Raw genomic sequence first — 16,671 nt, 5'->3', positions numbered from 1 at the left:
GTAAGAATTCGCTCCCTGCTGCCTCATTTATAGAGCAGGGCGGCCCCGCCTCCCCGCCTTGATTGGTCAGATAGCGGAGAATTTAATTGGGTCACAACTGAAGCCGCTCCGAGCCTCAGCGGTTACCATCAAATCTTTTTTGTTTTCTTTTTGTTAGAAAAGCATCAACATTTATCGATGTTATACTTGCATTATGTCTATTTCTACTATTTGTTTTCCCCAAAGTTTTCTTCCGAATAGTACTTGCGGTTTTGCATTTTAAAAAACGTAGTTATTTGTAAATCTTTACCTGAAAAGAACTACAATCCCTGGAAACCACACACCAAACAAAACAAACTTATAAGCAAGTAAACGAAACAGAAAAAACCTCCCAAAACAAAAATTTAAAAAACCAAGTAACAAACAAGCAAAAGAGAATCAGAACAAAAATTTTAAAATCCACCAGGAAAGTATTAGATTAAGAATGCATGCAAAGCACCTGATTCCTTTGTTTCTATTTGCAAAGGAATATAGGATGACACAATAAAAGCAACCAGTTTAAATAGAGAATAAAATATGATAAGGAAACCTGATTACAAACAAGTTATTGGCAATTGCTGGAAAATAGGTCTTTTATCTTTACCCACTTGTAGTGGCAGAATAATTTAATTAATTAAAGCAAGTGGTTTAAAAAGCAGCCATGCCGGCTCGGAAGAAAGGGAAGACTAAGGAAAAAGGCTGTTTCGGGTTAGGTATTTAAGAGCAATGCTCAGGATAGGAAGGGGTTAACGCGGGATTTTCAAACCATCCCCCTGAGCGCGGCTGTTTCCTTCGCCCAATCAACGGCCAGCGCTCGGATATAAAAATGAGCTGGGAGCGCTCCTTGCAGTCATTGTTGGATTCTCTGCTATTCTTGTCATACAGCGTACGGTCGGTAGCGATGGCGCGCACGAAGCAGACGGCGCGGAAGTCGACGGGCGGCAAGGCGCCCCGCAAGCAGCTGGCCACCAAGGCTGCCCGCAAGAGCGCGCCGGCCACGGGCGGCGTCAAGAAGCCGCACCGCTACCGGCCCGGCACGGTGGCGCTGCGCGAGATCCGGCGCTACCAGAAGTCCACGGAGCTGCTGATCCGCAAGCTGCCCTTCCAGCGCCTGGTGCGCGAGATCGCGCAGGACTTCAAGACCGACCTGCGCTTCCAGAGCTCGGCCGTCATGGCACTACAGGAGGCCAGCGAGGCCTACCTGGTGGGGCTCTTCGAGGACACCAACCTGTGCGCCATTCACGCCAAGCGCGTCACCATCATGCCCAAGGACATCCAGCTGGCCCGCCGCATCCGCGGAGAGCGCGCCTGAGCTCCCTGCCCTTCTCCTTCAAACCGAAAGGCTCTTTTAAGAGCCACCACACGGCCACTTGAGAGAGCTGTTGTCTCTGCGTTACGGTGCAGGCAGGAGCAGCCGGTGCCGAGCACTTTAATTGCTCAGGGTGCAGTGGGAATTCAGGGAGAAATGGGGGAGTGGGAGCGTTCCGTAGTGTCCAGGCGTGCCCTCCCCTTGTGCCCCGTGTGTTTGGGTCATGGTGAGAGGTTCACCATTGTCTAAAGGCGCCGGGGCTGAGAGGGTGTGAGGGGCCGTGCTGTGCTGGTGCAGGCGAGAGCCGTGCCCAGAGAAGGGGCAGCCTCAGGAGCGGGGCGGGCGAGGGGGCTTTTTAAGAGCACGGTCTTTGTTGCGTAGGGCGCTAAGGGGTGCTCGTGGCCGTTTCTTGTTCCCGCTCCGTCCCGCCCACCGGCTGGCAAAGAGAAGAGCGCCGCCATTTCAGGAGCTCCCTCCCTTGCCCTTGCAGGCTGTGGCGGTAAAAGCGGTGCCGCGCCAGCGGCTACGGGAACAGCGTCTGGCCCCGACCTACCCCCGGCTTTGTTTTCTGTCGGCTGTGTCGCTTCCCTTGTCCTTTGGAAAGAGGGTGTGTGTTTAGCGGGTGGTGCTCGGTGTGAAAGAGGAAGGGGGGAAATAAAGGATGCAGGTTTCAGACGATCTATTTTCCTACAGCAGCGAGAGCCCCCAGTCAAGTACAATAGCGACTGCCCTCGTTTCGTTTCCCGAGTAAATAGGGATAGTCTCGCTCAGTTGAATGCGAGACTTTGCCCCGTAGACCGCAGAAAAGTTGGACCAAGCAGCAGTGGGCTTTTGGGGGAGCCAAGAACAAAATCCCGTCCCCTTTCGCCAAACATTCAGTAACTACTAGAGAAGCGATTTAAAGCTCTTTTTTGAGATTTGTGGGTGGCTCTGAAAAGAGCCTTTGTGTTGTAGAAGCGCTGGGCTTTTACAGGAAACGAGTTTAGCCGCCGAAGCCGTAGAGAGTGCGACCCTGGCGCTTGAGGGCGTAGACCACGTCCATGGCCGTGACCGTCTTCCTCTTGGCGTGCTCCGTGTAGGTGACGGCGTCGCGGATGACGTTCTCCAGGAAGACCTTGAGCACGCCGCGCGTCTCCTCGTAGATGAGCCCCGAGATGCGCTTGACGCCGCCGCGCCGAGCCAGGCGGCGGATGGCCGGCTTGGTGATGCCCTGGATGTTGTCGCGCAGCACCTTGCGGTGGCGCTTGGCGCCGCCCTTGCCGAGCCCCTTGCCGCCCTTGCCCCGGCCAGACATGGTCCCTCACTCAGGAGAACGACAGCAGTGAGTGGAGCAGTAATCCGCGCGGGTCTATATGAGCGGCGGTCCGACCTGGTTGGGGACTGCAGAGGGAGGCGGGGTCTCCTGCTGAGTCTCCGCCCCGCGCCCTTCTTGTCCCCTCGCCCCGCGCGGCTCCGCTCGTGCCCGCTGCGAGACGCGGACGCGGCGCTTTGTGGGCCGCGTTCCTTGGCAGCGCGCGGCTCCGCCTCTCCTGAGCGGGCCTGGCCTCGTCCCGCGCTTCCAGCAACCTGGGAATCACGGAATATTCTGAGAAAGTAAGGGACGGGACCCACAAGGATCATCCAGCACGACTCTTAAGTGGCTGGCTAATACTGAGATTGAACGTACACTACTGCCCTTTTAACTCTAACGAGCCGAGTTAATGTCGGGCCGCACTTCATTGTCTCTGCCCGCCGCAGTCCCCCCGTCCCTCTGCCGCTCTCCCGTCCCGCCCCGCTGTCCCCTGCGCTGCTGGCACTTCCTCGGCACCTCTGGGTCACCCTCAGCAGCAGGAGCGGGGGCTGCCACCCCCGGCCCGCGTTTCGGGTTGCGGCGCCCCTTCCCCGTCCCTCCCCGCGGGTCTGCGGCAAAATCCGACCAATGCGGGGCCTCGCCCGGCGCTCCCGCCTCCCCCCGCCGCCCCTCCGCCTCCCGCTCGCGGGGAGCCCCACGGAGCCGCCTTTCCCTTTGTTCGGGTCCGCCATGGTGGCTTCTCGGCTGTTTTGTCTCCCCGGACGCTCCCACAGCCGCCCCCTGCTCCGTGCGGGGCGGGGGAGCCGGGAGCGAGCCCTGGCCGGCCGCGGGAGGAAGGGTCAGCCAGGGGCTGCAGCGTGAGTGTTTGGAGCAGGGGTTCCCTGGAGGCAGCTCGGAGGGGCTGTTTGAGGGAGGGACCGTCCCTCCTGCCCGGCCCAGCCCCGCATTGCTGGCCGCAGGCTCCGAGCCCGCTCCCGGCCGCCGCCGGCCTCGGGAAGGAGCATCCGCTGCAGGGCACCGAGACCCCGCAAGCGAAAGAAAGCATTACGGACATCACAAACAACTGTCTGTATGACATCTGAAGGATGAGCACTAGCCAAACAATTTTAATTTCAATGAGGAATCCAGATTTTTTTTCCATGTGTTTCACCCTTTTGCAGAAAACACGTCATCCATGCTGCTGAGTGGTCGTTGGACTGTATTTGTGAAGTGTATGAATAAATACTGAGAGAGCTATGAGACTGTATTTCTAAATTAAATCTTAAGTTTTAAAATATTACAGTCATGAGACTGTATTTCTAAATTAAATCTGTTTAGATTTTAAATAATCCTCACACAGAACTGATATGCCTAAAGTGCTTGCCAATTCTTACATTTTTAGTATTTTGTCCTTTAAACATGCCTACTACTATAAAATTTTTCATATCCTTTAAAAATGGTGCAGTCATTTATTTATGTTTATTCCTTAATATAAGGTAGAGGACCTCAGCAACATCTCCAAAATATTTCTGGGAATAAAATATTCCCTAAATTCAGGGGGAAAATGCAACTGAGATAGTCATACTTTCAGTTGCAGGTGACAAAAAGGTGCAAATATTTTTATAAATGTCACTGTGAATTCCTTCTTCTTTCAAATTTAAAGAATTGCTACAGTATAAGGAGGAAAATATATCTTTAATTTAGATTAGGTTTGCTTTTTTGACTGAACAGAATGAAGTAAGACCCTTTATAGACTAACTGGGAGATCTGTCGGTAGTGGCCCTGCCAGGCTGGTGCCCAACATTCCCATTTGGCTCCACAAAGTCTGCTTTGTTCTTCATATCTGAAAATCTGTGTCTAGCTATGTTTCCTGAGGCGGTTAGAAACAGCTTTCTGATTACTTAAGAAACCTGAAAGAAATTATGCAAAATATTTTGGGATGTCAAAATAATAATTTATTCCTAAGGCTTCCTAAATGCAGAGCAAGGATCCTGGTATAGTTTTTCCTTCCAGCAGCATAACCACTGCAAGGCTTGGAAAATCACCTTTGATTTCTGCCAGAGATGGGTGATGGAGAGGCTGAGACCAGCAGCCCAAAGTAAATAAAACAGCTGAAAATCCCTTTCCTCAGTAAGTGTAGCACATCAGGTACAATTTAACATCATCCCTTCTGGAAGGCTGCCTTGCCTGTGTGCTGCTGCAAGTGCACACAGACACGTTTCACAAGTGCGTCTGTTAGGGATAAATTCAGTTCTTTTATGGATCATTTTCTTAGGCAAAAATGATTTTAAAAGAGAAAAAAGAAATTTTTGCTGCTCAATAAAATCCCTAATAAAGTTATTGCTACTGTTGATTTGAGATAATTTATTTTTTAATCAATGTTTCATGTCCAATTCACATGTTTTAGATACTACATTTTCCTCATAAATTTGGGCACATGGCATCAGGGCTGAAATGAGAAAGGAAACCTTTCCAAAACTCAGCTTGTTTAAAAAAATATAGATCTGTAGCTTTTCAAGTGTGCATTAATTAGGACAGTTGCCCTAGCTCCTCATCAAAATATAATGAGGAAACTGTATTTGTTTATTACAATAAGGCAACATCTCACCATGACTACACAAGAGGGTGCATAATTAGTAAAAAAAGTCATTGCATCAGTGGATTGTAACCAGCTTCAAAGCTGCTCATAATTTTCTTGAGAGCTTGAATGACAATTTAAATCCATATCTGTATCTGCTGCAACTGCCATAATAGGTGCAATAATATGCACAGTAATGGAAGAGCTGCTTAATAGGTGCATTTCTCCTAGAATTGCAAGCAATATAAATGAAAAGGGCTAGAAAAGCTCTACAAATATTTAACGACGCACTTTTAAGTCTTTTGATACAGACTGACACCACTGAGTTATCCCCAAGCATAACAGTGATCCATAGCATTTAAGGGACCTTGGTTGGGTGTTCAGATTTTTATTTTTGTCACAGATTCTTTAGAATGTGAAGGTGCATTGCAACCCAGTGACACAGCTAAGGCACCATGTGATATGGATTTCCTCTTTCCTACTGCTTATTGCATATCCAAATGAAATGAATTAATTTACTTAAGCTTGCTTAGCTGCATTCCTTCATCCACTGGAATTTACCTGAAAGCTGTCTTTAACACCAGGAGATTTTCCAGCTCTGCTACCATTTAATCCATCTCATTTTACTGGATTTTTACATTGCCTGAAAGATGTCTTTAACACCAGGAGATTTCCCAGCTCTCCTACCATTTAATCCATCTCATTTAATGGATTTTTACACTGGAGACCTCATCACTGGTGAAGGCACTGCCAGCAAAGAAAAATCCAGGGAGTGTTCAGGGATGGATCTGAGCATCACAGAGGATGAAACTCCAGGTACTAAGCAGAGAAGAAAATGAGTGTAAATAAGTGTTTGGAGTTAAATTCTGAAGCAAATAATGAATTCCTGGTCAGACAACAGGAAGAATTTGGAGGGATGCACTGGGCTTAGCTCCACACTCAGCAGATGGGGCCCTCTCTTGTGCTGCCAGCTCTGAGCTCCACATACAGGAGTTTGTCCACAGAGAAAGCCAGCTCACATCTGTATCCTACAGTCCTTTTTTTTGGAATCCCAGTGCTTTGACCTAGAGATACACACTCGTGGCCCAAAAGCCCATCCTAACGAAGGCTGCAACAGAAGCAGCCTGAACTGAAGGTGGAGGCAGGTGATTCTCCTGTTCCACTCAGCTCTCCTGAGCCCCCAGCTGGAGTGCTGCACCAGCTCTGTGATCCTCTGGCATAGGAGAGACAGGAATCTGTCACAGCAGGTCCAGAGAGGGCCACAGAAATTATCAGAGGGCTAAATCATGTCTCCCATGAAGAAAGGCTGAGAGAGCTGTGCTTGTTTGGCCAGGGAAAAGCAGGTCTGAGGAAACCTTGTAACAGCTTTTCAATACAGAAAGGTTACTTTTCAGGCCTGTAGGGACAGCAGGAAAGACAATTATTTTAAACAGAAAGACGTCACATTTCGAGTGCACATAAGTAAGGATTTTTTTTGCAAGGAGGCATGTGTGACACTGAACAAGGCTGTCCAGAGAAGATGGGGATGCCCCATCCCTAGAGGATGCCATCCCCAGAGTAAGGCAGGATGGGGCTTTGAATAGCCTGGGCTGGTGAAAGGTGACCCTGCCCACAAGCAGGGTTTGGGTGAGATAACCTTTAATGGTCCCTTCCAACCCAAACCATTCTGGGATTGAAATTTTCTGACAAACACATATGCAGAAATCTCCTCTGGAAGGTAAGTGTAGAAGGCTCATGTGTGTTAAAATGAAATTTTAATTACCATTGCAGTTTTTAAAGAAGAGACGTGTAAGGGCCAGGAGATATTTAGCTGTAGCAAATAGTAAATAAAACAGCATAATAAAACTACTACAACCCTAAATGTGTCCACTTAAAACCAAAACCTTTTACCACCACTGATACCATCTGTGGATACCAGCTTAGTCTGGTGGTCCAGCAGCTCTCTTTATGTTTTTTTTTATATTCTTCTTTATGTTTCCCTCCACAAAGGATCCCTGATGCCCTGCTTTGGCCATGGCACAATGCTGCCTAAAAACCCTCTCAGCTGCAGCTTGAGGAGGCAGAGTGGGAAAATTGTCTTCCCCCAAGCCCAGGGCACTCCTCCTCCTCTCCAGGGGATGGGAAGGGCAGAGGTGCAGCACAGATGAGAGCAATCACCTCAGTGCAGTGTGATACATACAGACCATCAGAGGGGGCTGCTGGGAATGTCCTGGCAAGAGGAATCAGCCAGTTTTCCTCATAATTTATAAAAATGAACATGAAAATATTTAAGGTTGTGCTCAGGGGTGATATTTGTGCCAACAATATAGAAAACTCAGTTTTGCCCACTGTTAATTGATGCAACAAGAGTAGCAGCAATGAACAGTGAATTTATGAGTAGAAAGTTCGAAAATACCTCTTACAATGGGAGCATACTACCACTATAAGATTCTCCAGAATGGAAGTGTTACAGTGTTTCTTTAGATTGCACATCTGATTAAGTAGAGATGTAGATCAAATGCCATTTTTGCTAAGGCATTCCTCATTTTATATTACATAAATTTAATATATATGTGACAATATATTACTTATATTTAACACATAGGGAACGACATGTATTTACTTATATTAAGCATACGTGTAATATATTTATATATAGAAAATACATATATTTAACATATAGGGAATTTAGCATCTTGCAAAGAACAAAGGCCTTCAAAGGGAATGAAGAAAGCCTTTTTTCAGGGTTAATGTATCTACATTTGGGCTTTACAACAGTCTCCTATTTACCTTCATGTTGCACAGGTTTTGCCACTCCCACCCGTGCTGTAGCCACCGTCCTGTGTTCTACACCCTATGCAAGCTGTGGAACCGTGAAAGGCGAGCGGAATAACCAAGTTCTTTACTAAATGTAACAATGAGCAAATGAAACAATTACAAAAATACTAACATTGATTTAGAAACATGGTTTAGACAGCAAATGTATCAACCCTCTTCAGTATAAACAAAGTTTTAAAAAAATCGAAACACAAGTTCGTTTGAGGTAAATTTAGTACTATAAAGACTCAGCACCAGGGCACCCTCTTAAAGAAAGCAACACAACTCTTTTCTGAGTACGTGGGTGGCTCTGAAAAGAGCCTTTTGTTTAAAATGTTATGTCGTGCAAAGTCTGAGCGGCTTTGCTCGCCAAATTTACTTGCTCTTGGCTTTATGGCTCTCAGTCTTCTTGGGCAGCAGCACGGCCTGGATGTTGGGCAGCACGCCGCCCTGCGCGATCGTCACCTTGCCCAGCAGCTTGTTGAGCTCCTCGTCGTTGCGGATGGCGAGCTGCAGGTGGCGGGGGATGATGCGCGTCTTCTTGTTGTCGCGGGCCGCGTTGCCCGCCAGCTCCAGGATCTCGGCCGTCAGGTACTCCAACACGGCCGCCATGTAGACGGGAGCTCCAGCGCCCACCCGCTCCGCGTAGTTACCTTTCCGGAGAAGCCGATGGACACGGCCCACGGGGAACTGCAGCCCGGCCCGGGACGAGCGCGACTTGGCCTTGGCTCGGACCTTGCCTCCCTGTTTGCCGCGGCCGGACATGGTGGCTGGAAGCGCTGGCGGAGCGAGGCTGGGCACAGAGCGAATCGGTTCAATCCTCCTGACGCAACCGCCGCGGCCCTTTTATCCCCTCCCTGGGCGGGACGCGATCGCGGCCATTGGCTGGAACCGGGCTCCGCCGAAAGAACCAATCAGCGGACGGATCCTGTTGGGACCAATCGGCGGCAGGAACACGCTGGCTCGGAAAGGGCCAATCGCATTGCGCGGCGCTGATACCGGATATTTGCATACACGTCTATATAAATAACGGGCGCTGCGGCCATTTTGTATACTGAGCTTCCCCTAGGTAGAGCAGTGTTGCCGAAATGCCCGAGCCGGCCAAGTCCGCCCCCGCGCCCAAGAAGGGCTCCAAGAAGGCGGTGACCAAGACGCAGAAGAAGGGCGACAAGAAGCGCAAGAAGAGCCGCAAGGAGAGCTACTCCATCTACGTGTACAAGGTGCTGAAGCAGGTGCACCCCGACACGGGCATCTCGTCCAAGGCCATGGGCATCATGAACTCCTTCGTCAACGACATCTTCGAGCGCATCGCGGGCGAGGCCTCGCGCCTGGCGCACTACAACAAGCGCTCCACCATCACCTCGCGGGAGATCCAGACGGCCGTGCGCCTGCTGCTGCCCGGCGAGCTGGCCAAGCACGCCGTGTCCGAGGGCACCAAGGCTGTCACCAAGTACACCAGCTCCAAGTAGGGCGCCTTCGATCGTCAATTTTAACCCAAAGGCTCTTTTAAGAGCCACCCACGTACTCCATAAAAGAGCTTTAACACACTAGTTGCCTCGGTCTTATTGGGTATTAAAATCTTAACTAAAAAAAAAACAAAAGGTAGAATTTTAAGCAAACGCTTAGTGAGCTACTTCATCTTGCAATAGTAATTATGAAGTCCTTGAATATTTTTTCAAACTGAAGATAATTTACTCTTTTTGAATGTAAACGTTTACACAGTCTTTAAATAAATGAAAACAGTATTTTTTACAGTAAAAAAAAAGAGACAATACTTAATAATTTGTATCCTAACAAGTTTCACAGGTAAACTAGCAAACATGCTTCACGAAGATTAAAACAGTGTTTAATAACTTCTATGAAAAGGCGGAGGGAGAAATACTCGGCTCTCTTTACCTTTTGTTTCAGAATTTTCTTATGCTGAAACATTTTGCCTTGTGTATGACGACAAGGACTACAGGAGTGGGGGAAGGGAGAGCACCCCTGAAATGGGGCAGACGCTTTAGAGGGCTGCGATCTCCCGGAACGCGGGCCCCGGGAGCAGGGGTGGGCTCTGGATAGGGAGCGGGGCACGGAGCGCCGCCCGCCCGTTCTCCCTTTCCCTCCCCTCCCCCTTCCCCAGCAGCGCGGGCTTTTCCAAATTTCCCCGCGGGCCAATGAGCGGCTGCGGCTCCTCCCAGCAGCCAATCACAGGCGGTCCCGGAGTTGCGCGAGCAGCGCGCAGCCGCTCCGCCCCCCGCCCGCGGCGCCGCAGCCCTGCCCGGCCGAGCCGAGCCGAGCTGAGCCGAGTCCTGCCGCCGGCCCGGCAGGGAGCGGGCCGGGATCTCTGCCGGCTCCATCCCGCCCCCCGCCCCGGCAGGCGCCTCCTCAGGAAAGTAGGTCGGTGAAATCACGCAGAAATCAAGACCTGCCCCAGGCCGGCGCTGGCAAGCGGAAAGGTCACTGCCACGGAAGCGGAGGAGCCGTGCTGACAGCAGTTCCCGGCTGCGGTCACTAAGAGGTGTGGCGGTCGCATCCGTGCTGTTAGGAATCGCGCTGATTTAGAGCAACGAAAGGAACCTCCACGCCCCAGAAAGGTACCCGCCCTTAGCAGTCCCTTTAACATAAACACCCACTTGCGGTGCTCCAAAAAAAAAAAAAAAAACGAAAAAGAAAAAAAAAAAAAAGAAAAAGCAGCCTTTAGAAAGCGTTTTCGCCGGGAATGTAAACTTTTATTTTTCCAAGTCTTAGTGTAAAACCAGTCCGTAAGTTTAGCGTCCCATCCACTCCACAGACGAACGTCCCACACGGATAGTGGCGAATAGTTGGCTCTGCTGCAGGCACGGAGCTCAGTGATGGAGTGTATCAGCCCTTTTGGGGACAATAGTGGGTGGCTCTTAAAAGAGCCGTTGGGTTTAAAAGTATTTCCACTTCAACACTTCATTTCTTCGGCGCTGCCTTCTTCGCCTTGGCTGCTTTCGGCTTGGCCGCCTTGGGCTTGGCTGCTTTGGGCTTCACCGCTTTCGCCTTAGCCGGGCTCTTGGCTGCTGCCGCCGCTTTTTTGGGCTTGGCAGCCTTTGTCGCCTTCTTGGGGCTCTTGGCCGCTTTCTTGGCCGCTGCAGCCGCCGGCTTCTTCGCCTTCTTGGGGCTCTTCTTCACCGCCGCCGCTTTCTTGGGCTTCTTGGCGGCGCTGGCGGGCTTCTTGGCCGCCGGCTTCTTGGGCTTGGCTGCGGCTGCTCTCTTTTTCGGGGCTTTTTCCTTCACTTCCCCGGGTTTCTTGCTGAGGCGGAAGGAGCCGGAGGCGCCGGTGCCCTTGGTCTGCACCAGGGTGCCCTTGCTGACGAGGCTCTTGAGCCCCAGCTTGATGCGGCTGTTGTTCTTCTCCACATCGTAGCCGCCGGCGGCCAGCGCCTTCTTGAGCGCGGCGAGCGAGAGCCCCTTGCGCTCCTTGGAGGCGGACACGGCCTTGGTGATCAGCTCGGTGACGCTGGGCCCCGCGGGCTTGCGGGCCTTGGAGCCGCTCGCCGCCTTCTTCGGCTTCTTGGCGGCGGCCTTGGCGGCGGGGGCCGCGACGGCGGGAGCGGCGGCGGGAGCGGTCTCCGACATCGCTGCAGAGACTTCTTCCTAATCAAAAGAAAGTAATTGGGCTACAGTAACCCCGATGCCTGAATTTATAGCGAAGCGGTGATCTGTGATTGGTGCTTTGCAGAGCCCGCCTAACTGTTAGCCAGGAAGAGCTTTTCCTCCTCCGAGTCTGTGTTTCTTCGGAGTTATAAATTCATATTTTTCGTAAAATGAGTGGCGCAAAATCACCCCAGTTTCTTAGGAGAGTGAAGAGAAGACGGTGGACTTTCATTCGGGCAAGTTTCTTGCCGTTTGGACCGCAGATGGGAGAGAAAAGCCGTTTTAAACCCCGCGTTGTGAAGCCCGAAAGACCCCGGGAACGGCAAACTTTTGTTTTTCCTTCTAAATTAAAATAAAACACGTAGATAAAAAGTCTCCCCCGTAATGCAGGCTTACTCTTTGGGGGGTTTTCTTCAGATTAGGGCAGAAACCGAGTGAGCAGCTTGAATATTTTTGTCGTAAATTGATTTCAAAGACAAGGAAGTAACACAATTTCATGGCTAAGCTTTGAATATGGATAAAGATTCGGCTCTCTTAACCATATCTTTAACTATTAAGAATACGGTATTTCAACATATTTTCTTGTTTGGGGAAAGGAGGAGACTTTCAGAGGAATGTATTTACTGTTGAAAAGTGTTTGGAACTTGCCAGAGCTACGCTTTTTGTTGTTGGGGTTTTTTTTTGTGTTGTTTTGTTTTGTTTTTTTGTCTGGTGCTTTATAAGTGGATAGAAAGATTTTGATATTTTTACGAATAATCTGTCTGTAAGATGAAGCTGTTAACACCTAGTTGATGCCTAGAAATCCCAGAAAAACGGCTAGTTTAACACTTTCTCTGTTACAATAGTGAATGCTTTTCTTTATGACTTACAAACATCAGAGGCAGACTTGGTGAGGAAAAATGTCTAACAGGTATAGATACACTAGCATGTATAATATGCTACTTAAACAATTATGGAGCCATCTGAAGCATCAGTTATCACCCAAAAAATTGAATACTGTGGAAATCTGGCCTTCATGAATAGAATGCTACAGTTTCAGTATAACTTACAAATATTTGGTCACTGATTGTTGTGGTTTTGTGAGGTTTGTTTTGCTTTTTTTTTTTTTTTTTTTTTTTTTTCATAGGTTTCATATTCCTCCAATTCCTTTCTTTAAAGGAAAAGGAAAAAAATCCCTATTGAGGTTTCCATCTCAAGCCTAAGAGTAGTGAAATAATTTTCAGACAATCCTCATAAATCAGAATCAGTTTTAATTATCATAATCCTTCTTAATTATCGAGTTTCATAAAGTGACCAGAGAAATTAATTAAAACTTTTAAGGATATCAATTAATTGTTTTGGCTAATTTTTTATTAATTTAGAAGACAAAAGACTCAATTGGTTTCTAATTAAAAAAAGCAGCCAGAATTTTTTCCCCTTACTTTAAATGAACAAGTTAAGATCAAACTTAATATTTTACCACATTGTACTTTGTAAAAAATTGTCATGCAAAATGTCAGTAGGTTATTTCAACAAAAGAACATCTTTTCTAGCCTGGATAAATTGAGATTCAAGATGACAAATGTATGTTGCAAAGGAGCCTGACATGCATTTTGATACATTGAATGCTGAAGACACAAAGTTATACTTGATAGCAAGAAGTTTTAATTTAAATAAGACAGATGAAAAGGAGAATGATACAGTAGATACATTAAAATTACATTTCAAAACAATAAACTGTGGTGCTTCCATATTCTCTTTTATTTCTAGTTTTATTTTGTTGTGCTTGCATGCAGGTGAGATAATAAACACTCTGAAGGAGAGGAATGGTAAGGGGACATTGTCAAAAATTAATCTTGTCAGTACTGCACAGTAAAAAACAGACTGAAAGGGATTTTGAGGTGGGCTCTGAGATCTGCCATGCCTCTTGTGAATGTGACATTGGTCCAACAGCAACAACCAGACCGAGTCCACAGGAGATACTGAAAGTTCAGTGTGGCAAGTCATGTGAGCAGTGTGAACACATTGGAGAGGTAAAAAAATGTTTGGTTTGGTAGGATGAGGGCATTGCGCATATTTTCCAGTCTAGATGAACAAAGATAAAGCAGAATCTGACTGTAAGCGATACAAGGGGAGTCGGGAGTGCTGTCATCTCTCCGGATCTGTTTAACGTGGTGTACATTCTTCAGAGAATAAAGGCTGCACGACGATTAATGTGCTTTAATCCCTGCAGCTTTGACAGCAGGGTGTTAGAGCTCCCTGACTGCTTTATTACACTTGAAACTGGCCAGGAACCTGGGAGGGACAGGGAGTGGACAAAAGCTGCTCCTACCGGAATGCAGCTGCAGCCCCAGGGGTGCATCCTCCTTGCACCTGGCTCACATTCTCACCTTTGAGCTCCAGGCTTGCTGTTAGTAAAGCTGTTCCCAGCCCACCAGGAGAGGAGGGGTTTCCTTCCCTTCCCCCATAAAGAGACCGGAGGTTAGAGATAAAGACAAGAAAGAAAGTGGTGGGAGATCTTAGGTCTTCCTCGCTGAGCAGCGCAGGCATTAGCACTCCCCCTGCACCAGGTAAGGATTGCTGTGATAAATTTATCTACTCTTTAAAATGTATCTACTCTGTGATAAATCTCAAAGGCACAGGAACGTTTCTGGGCGGTTTAGGGGTTTCTTTGTTTGGTTCCTTCTGTTTTGTTTGTGTAAGAAAGCATAGGAAGAGGATTGTGATTGTTGTCATGTAAAGTATTTAAAGGGTAGAATGTAGGACTTCTCTCACTTTTGGTTCTGGGTACATCCCTGTAAATCCTTCGTGTTCCCTGCTCCCTATTTGGAGTTGCACTTCTGGAGTCCTTTGCTTTTTCCTAGTAGCCTGACATTGGAACATTGGGAGTCTTGGAAGCTGGCCTCCGGCATTGTGTGTCAGCATCCTTTATTGTATCTTCTCCTTAGCCATCACACTGGCTCTTATCTGCAGAGAATTATCCCTGGCCTACTTCTGAGAGGACAAAATGTTCCTGGTCTCACCATCCATTTCTGGGGAAGGCAAATTTATTTTCTTTTTTTCTCTCTCTTGTTTTTGATTTTTTTCTCTTTTTTTTTTTTTTTTTTTTTTTTTTTTTTTTTTTTTTTGTGTGTGTGTGTGTTAATAAAGAGAGGGGATTTAGAAATATGAAGTGGTGTGAGAAGGGGAAGTTTTTTAGGGGTTATTCCTGCACTCTGGGCCAAGCAATGACATTTTCTGCTTACTTGGATTAAACAAACTTGTCAATTGCTTTGAGCAATTTTCAAGTTTGCACTGCTGGAAATGGCTGTTAAATGCAACTCTGAACCACAATGAAAATTCTCCTATTTTAGAGACTGATCATTACAAACATTGACAATTGACATTGCCTTGGGTGTTTTACTGCTAAGAGGAAAAAGAAAGCAAAGCAAGCATCTGAGCACATTTTTTATCAAATCAGTGGTAGATTAGGGAACAATTTTTTAAATAGACATAGAAATTTTCTTTGTGTGGAACAAAATTACTTGAAAATAAAGAAATTTTTTGAGAGTGAGCTGGTAATAAAAATTGTTTCCATTTTCCATGTGAAAAGATGATATTTAAACGTGACTCATTTAATAATTAATGAGTCGCAGCAAACATTTTAATTAATTAAACAGCAAGCATTTTTCAGTATTCTCCCTGGTTTCCTTTCCAAGCATCCTGTACAATTGTTGTCTCAGTTTATCTCTTACCAAGGAACTCAAGCAATTTTTTTTTTCCCTCTTTAAATGTGTACCCAAACAAAACACGGCCTCATTCCCTGCACCATCACACTCATGCCCAGATTCTCTTGCTCAGCTGTTCAGGTTTCAGAGGAACCTACAAAATGACAAAGTGTTTTCTAATGCAGGGGTCTTCCAAACAAAAATCATTCATGTATAATGTAAGAATTCCTGAGACTGTATAGTAGAGAAAAAACTTCTTTTCAAGAGAGAAGCTTCTCAAGGAGGAAAATCATTAGACAAATAAAGGCAAATAAGACATTCAGACTGCAGGAGGAGAGCAATCCAGATAAGCTGATTAGACAAATTTAGCTGAAAGCCTACACTCAATTACAATTACTATAGTTAGGACAGTGAAGATACAGAGAAATGGACAACTTTTAACTGAAGCATGCTGTCTTCTTTATAAATAGTAATTTTGCAGTTGCTCAAGTAATCACTCTCAATATTATTAATAAAAACACCATAACAACATCAAAAGACATTAGTCAGGTTTCTGCCATGCTGAAAATATATTGACAACGCTGATTCAGCAACTACAAAGTTTATATGTAGGGAAGATTAAGATTCAAGTTGTCAAATGTTTTCAGTAGTAAAGAAGCCTACATCCTTTTAGTTATATTTAACCCAAACTAACAAAAAATATATGGATGGTTTTTTCAGTGTTAGGACAATCACATCTCCTAAAAAAAGTATCTCATCTTTTAATCTAACACCTGATGCAGTAGGACCTGGCCATGCTCAAAGCAGGACCAGCTAGAGCAGGGGGACACTAAATCCTCTATGGGGAGCATGCTCCAAAAAATTATTTCTTGCATTTAAATAGAATTTCCTGTGTTTCAGTTTGTGCCCACTGCCTCTTTTCCTGGGCAGCACTAAGAAGACTGGATACTTGTGAAGGCCAAGTATACATTAACCCTGAATGACACTCCAACAACATTTTACATTTTGGTAGTTCAATTAAAAAATTAGAATTTACAGTATTCAAAGCAGATATAAAGGAAGAAATGGAAACCATGTTTAATAGGCTTTTTCCAAAAACCACTTCAACCTCTCACACAGTCCTTAGTTTCAAGGCTTGTCAAGATGAGTTTGGGCAACTCTGATTTGGCTTGGTGCTCATGCTGTATGTGACTGAAGGATTTGTTAAGGCCAGTTAGAGTCTCAGCAAAACTTAAATTCCTACAGTCTGATCAAAAGGTGACTGACTGATCAAAGTAGTGACTCCTCTGCCATAACTGCAAAATGTTTGCCAGCCAGCAAAAAAGGGCTGTGCATTTTAATGAATGACCTCCCAAATCTTCTCTTTTCCCCCGTATAATGAGACCTTAAAGCAGTAAAATATTCCTCCTGA

At 46.8% G+C, this 16,671-nt stretch overlaps 5 protein-coding genes across 5 annotated transcripts; 2 read left to right on the top strand and 3 right to left on the bottom strand.

The window, feature by feature from the left end:
- The first annotated feature begins 882 nt into the window (after positions 1–882).
- LOC141728822 (histone H3) lies at positions 883–2,595 on the top strand. Its single transcript, XM_074539521.1, has one exon. It carries the CDS (start codon positions 920–922, stop codon positions 1,328–1,330), a length of 411 nt encoding a protein of 136 aa, XP_074395622.1. The 5' UTR covers positions 883–919; the 3' UTR covers positions 1,331–2,595.
- LOC106629721 (histone H4) lies at positions 2,158–2,660 on the bottom strand. Its single transcript, XM_014271175.3, has one exon. It carries the CDS (start codon positions 2,619–2,621, stop codon positions 2,310–2,312), a length of 312 nt encoding a protein of 103 aa, XP_014126650.1. The 5' UTR covers positions 2,622–2,660; the 3' UTR covers positions 2,158–2,309.
- Positions 2,661–8,033: 5,373 nt separating this feature from the next.
- LOC102074451 (histone H2A.J) lies at positions 8,034–8,900 on the bottom strand. Its single transcript, XM_005480739.4, has one exon. It carries the CDS (start codon positions 8,734–8,736, stop codon positions 8,347–8,349), a length of 390 nt encoding a protein of 129 aa, XP_005480796.1. The 5' UTR covers positions 8,737–8,900; the 3' UTR covers positions 8,034–8,346.
- A 116-nt stretch (positions 8,901–9,016) lies between these two features.
- Positions 9,017–10,643, top strand: LOC106629694 (histone H2B 1/2/3/4/6). The gene has a single exon (XM_074539522.1). The coding sequence runs from the start codon at positions 9,060–9,062 to the stop codon at positions 9,438–9,440; it is 381 nt and encodes a 126-aa protein (XP_074395623.1). The 5' UTR covers positions 9,017–9,059; the 3' UTR covers positions 9,441–10,643.
- Positions 10,644–10,660: 17 nt separating this feature from the next.
- LOC141728821 (histone H1.01-like) lies at positions 10,661–11,609 on the bottom strand. Its single transcript, XM_074539520.1, has one exon. It carries the CDS (start codon positions 11,554–11,556, stop codon positions 10,891–10,893), a length of 666 nt encoding a protein of 221 aa, XP_074395621.1. The 5' UTR covers positions 11,557–11,609; the 3' UTR covers positions 10,661–10,890.
- Positions 11,610–16,671: the final 5,062 nt, after the last annotated feature.

This window comes from Zonotrichia albicollis, chromosome 4, assembly GCF_047830755.1.
Source record: "Zonotrichia albicollis isolate bZonAlb1 chromosome 4, bZonAlb1.hap1, whole genome shotgun sequence".
Classification (NCBI taxonomy): domain Eukaryota; kingdom Metazoa; phylum Chordata; class Aves; order Passeriformes; family Passerellidae; genus Zonotrichia; species Zonotrichia albicollis.
Note: the sequence above shows the minus strand (reverse complement) of the source record. Positions and strands in the feature narration are given on the sequence as shown.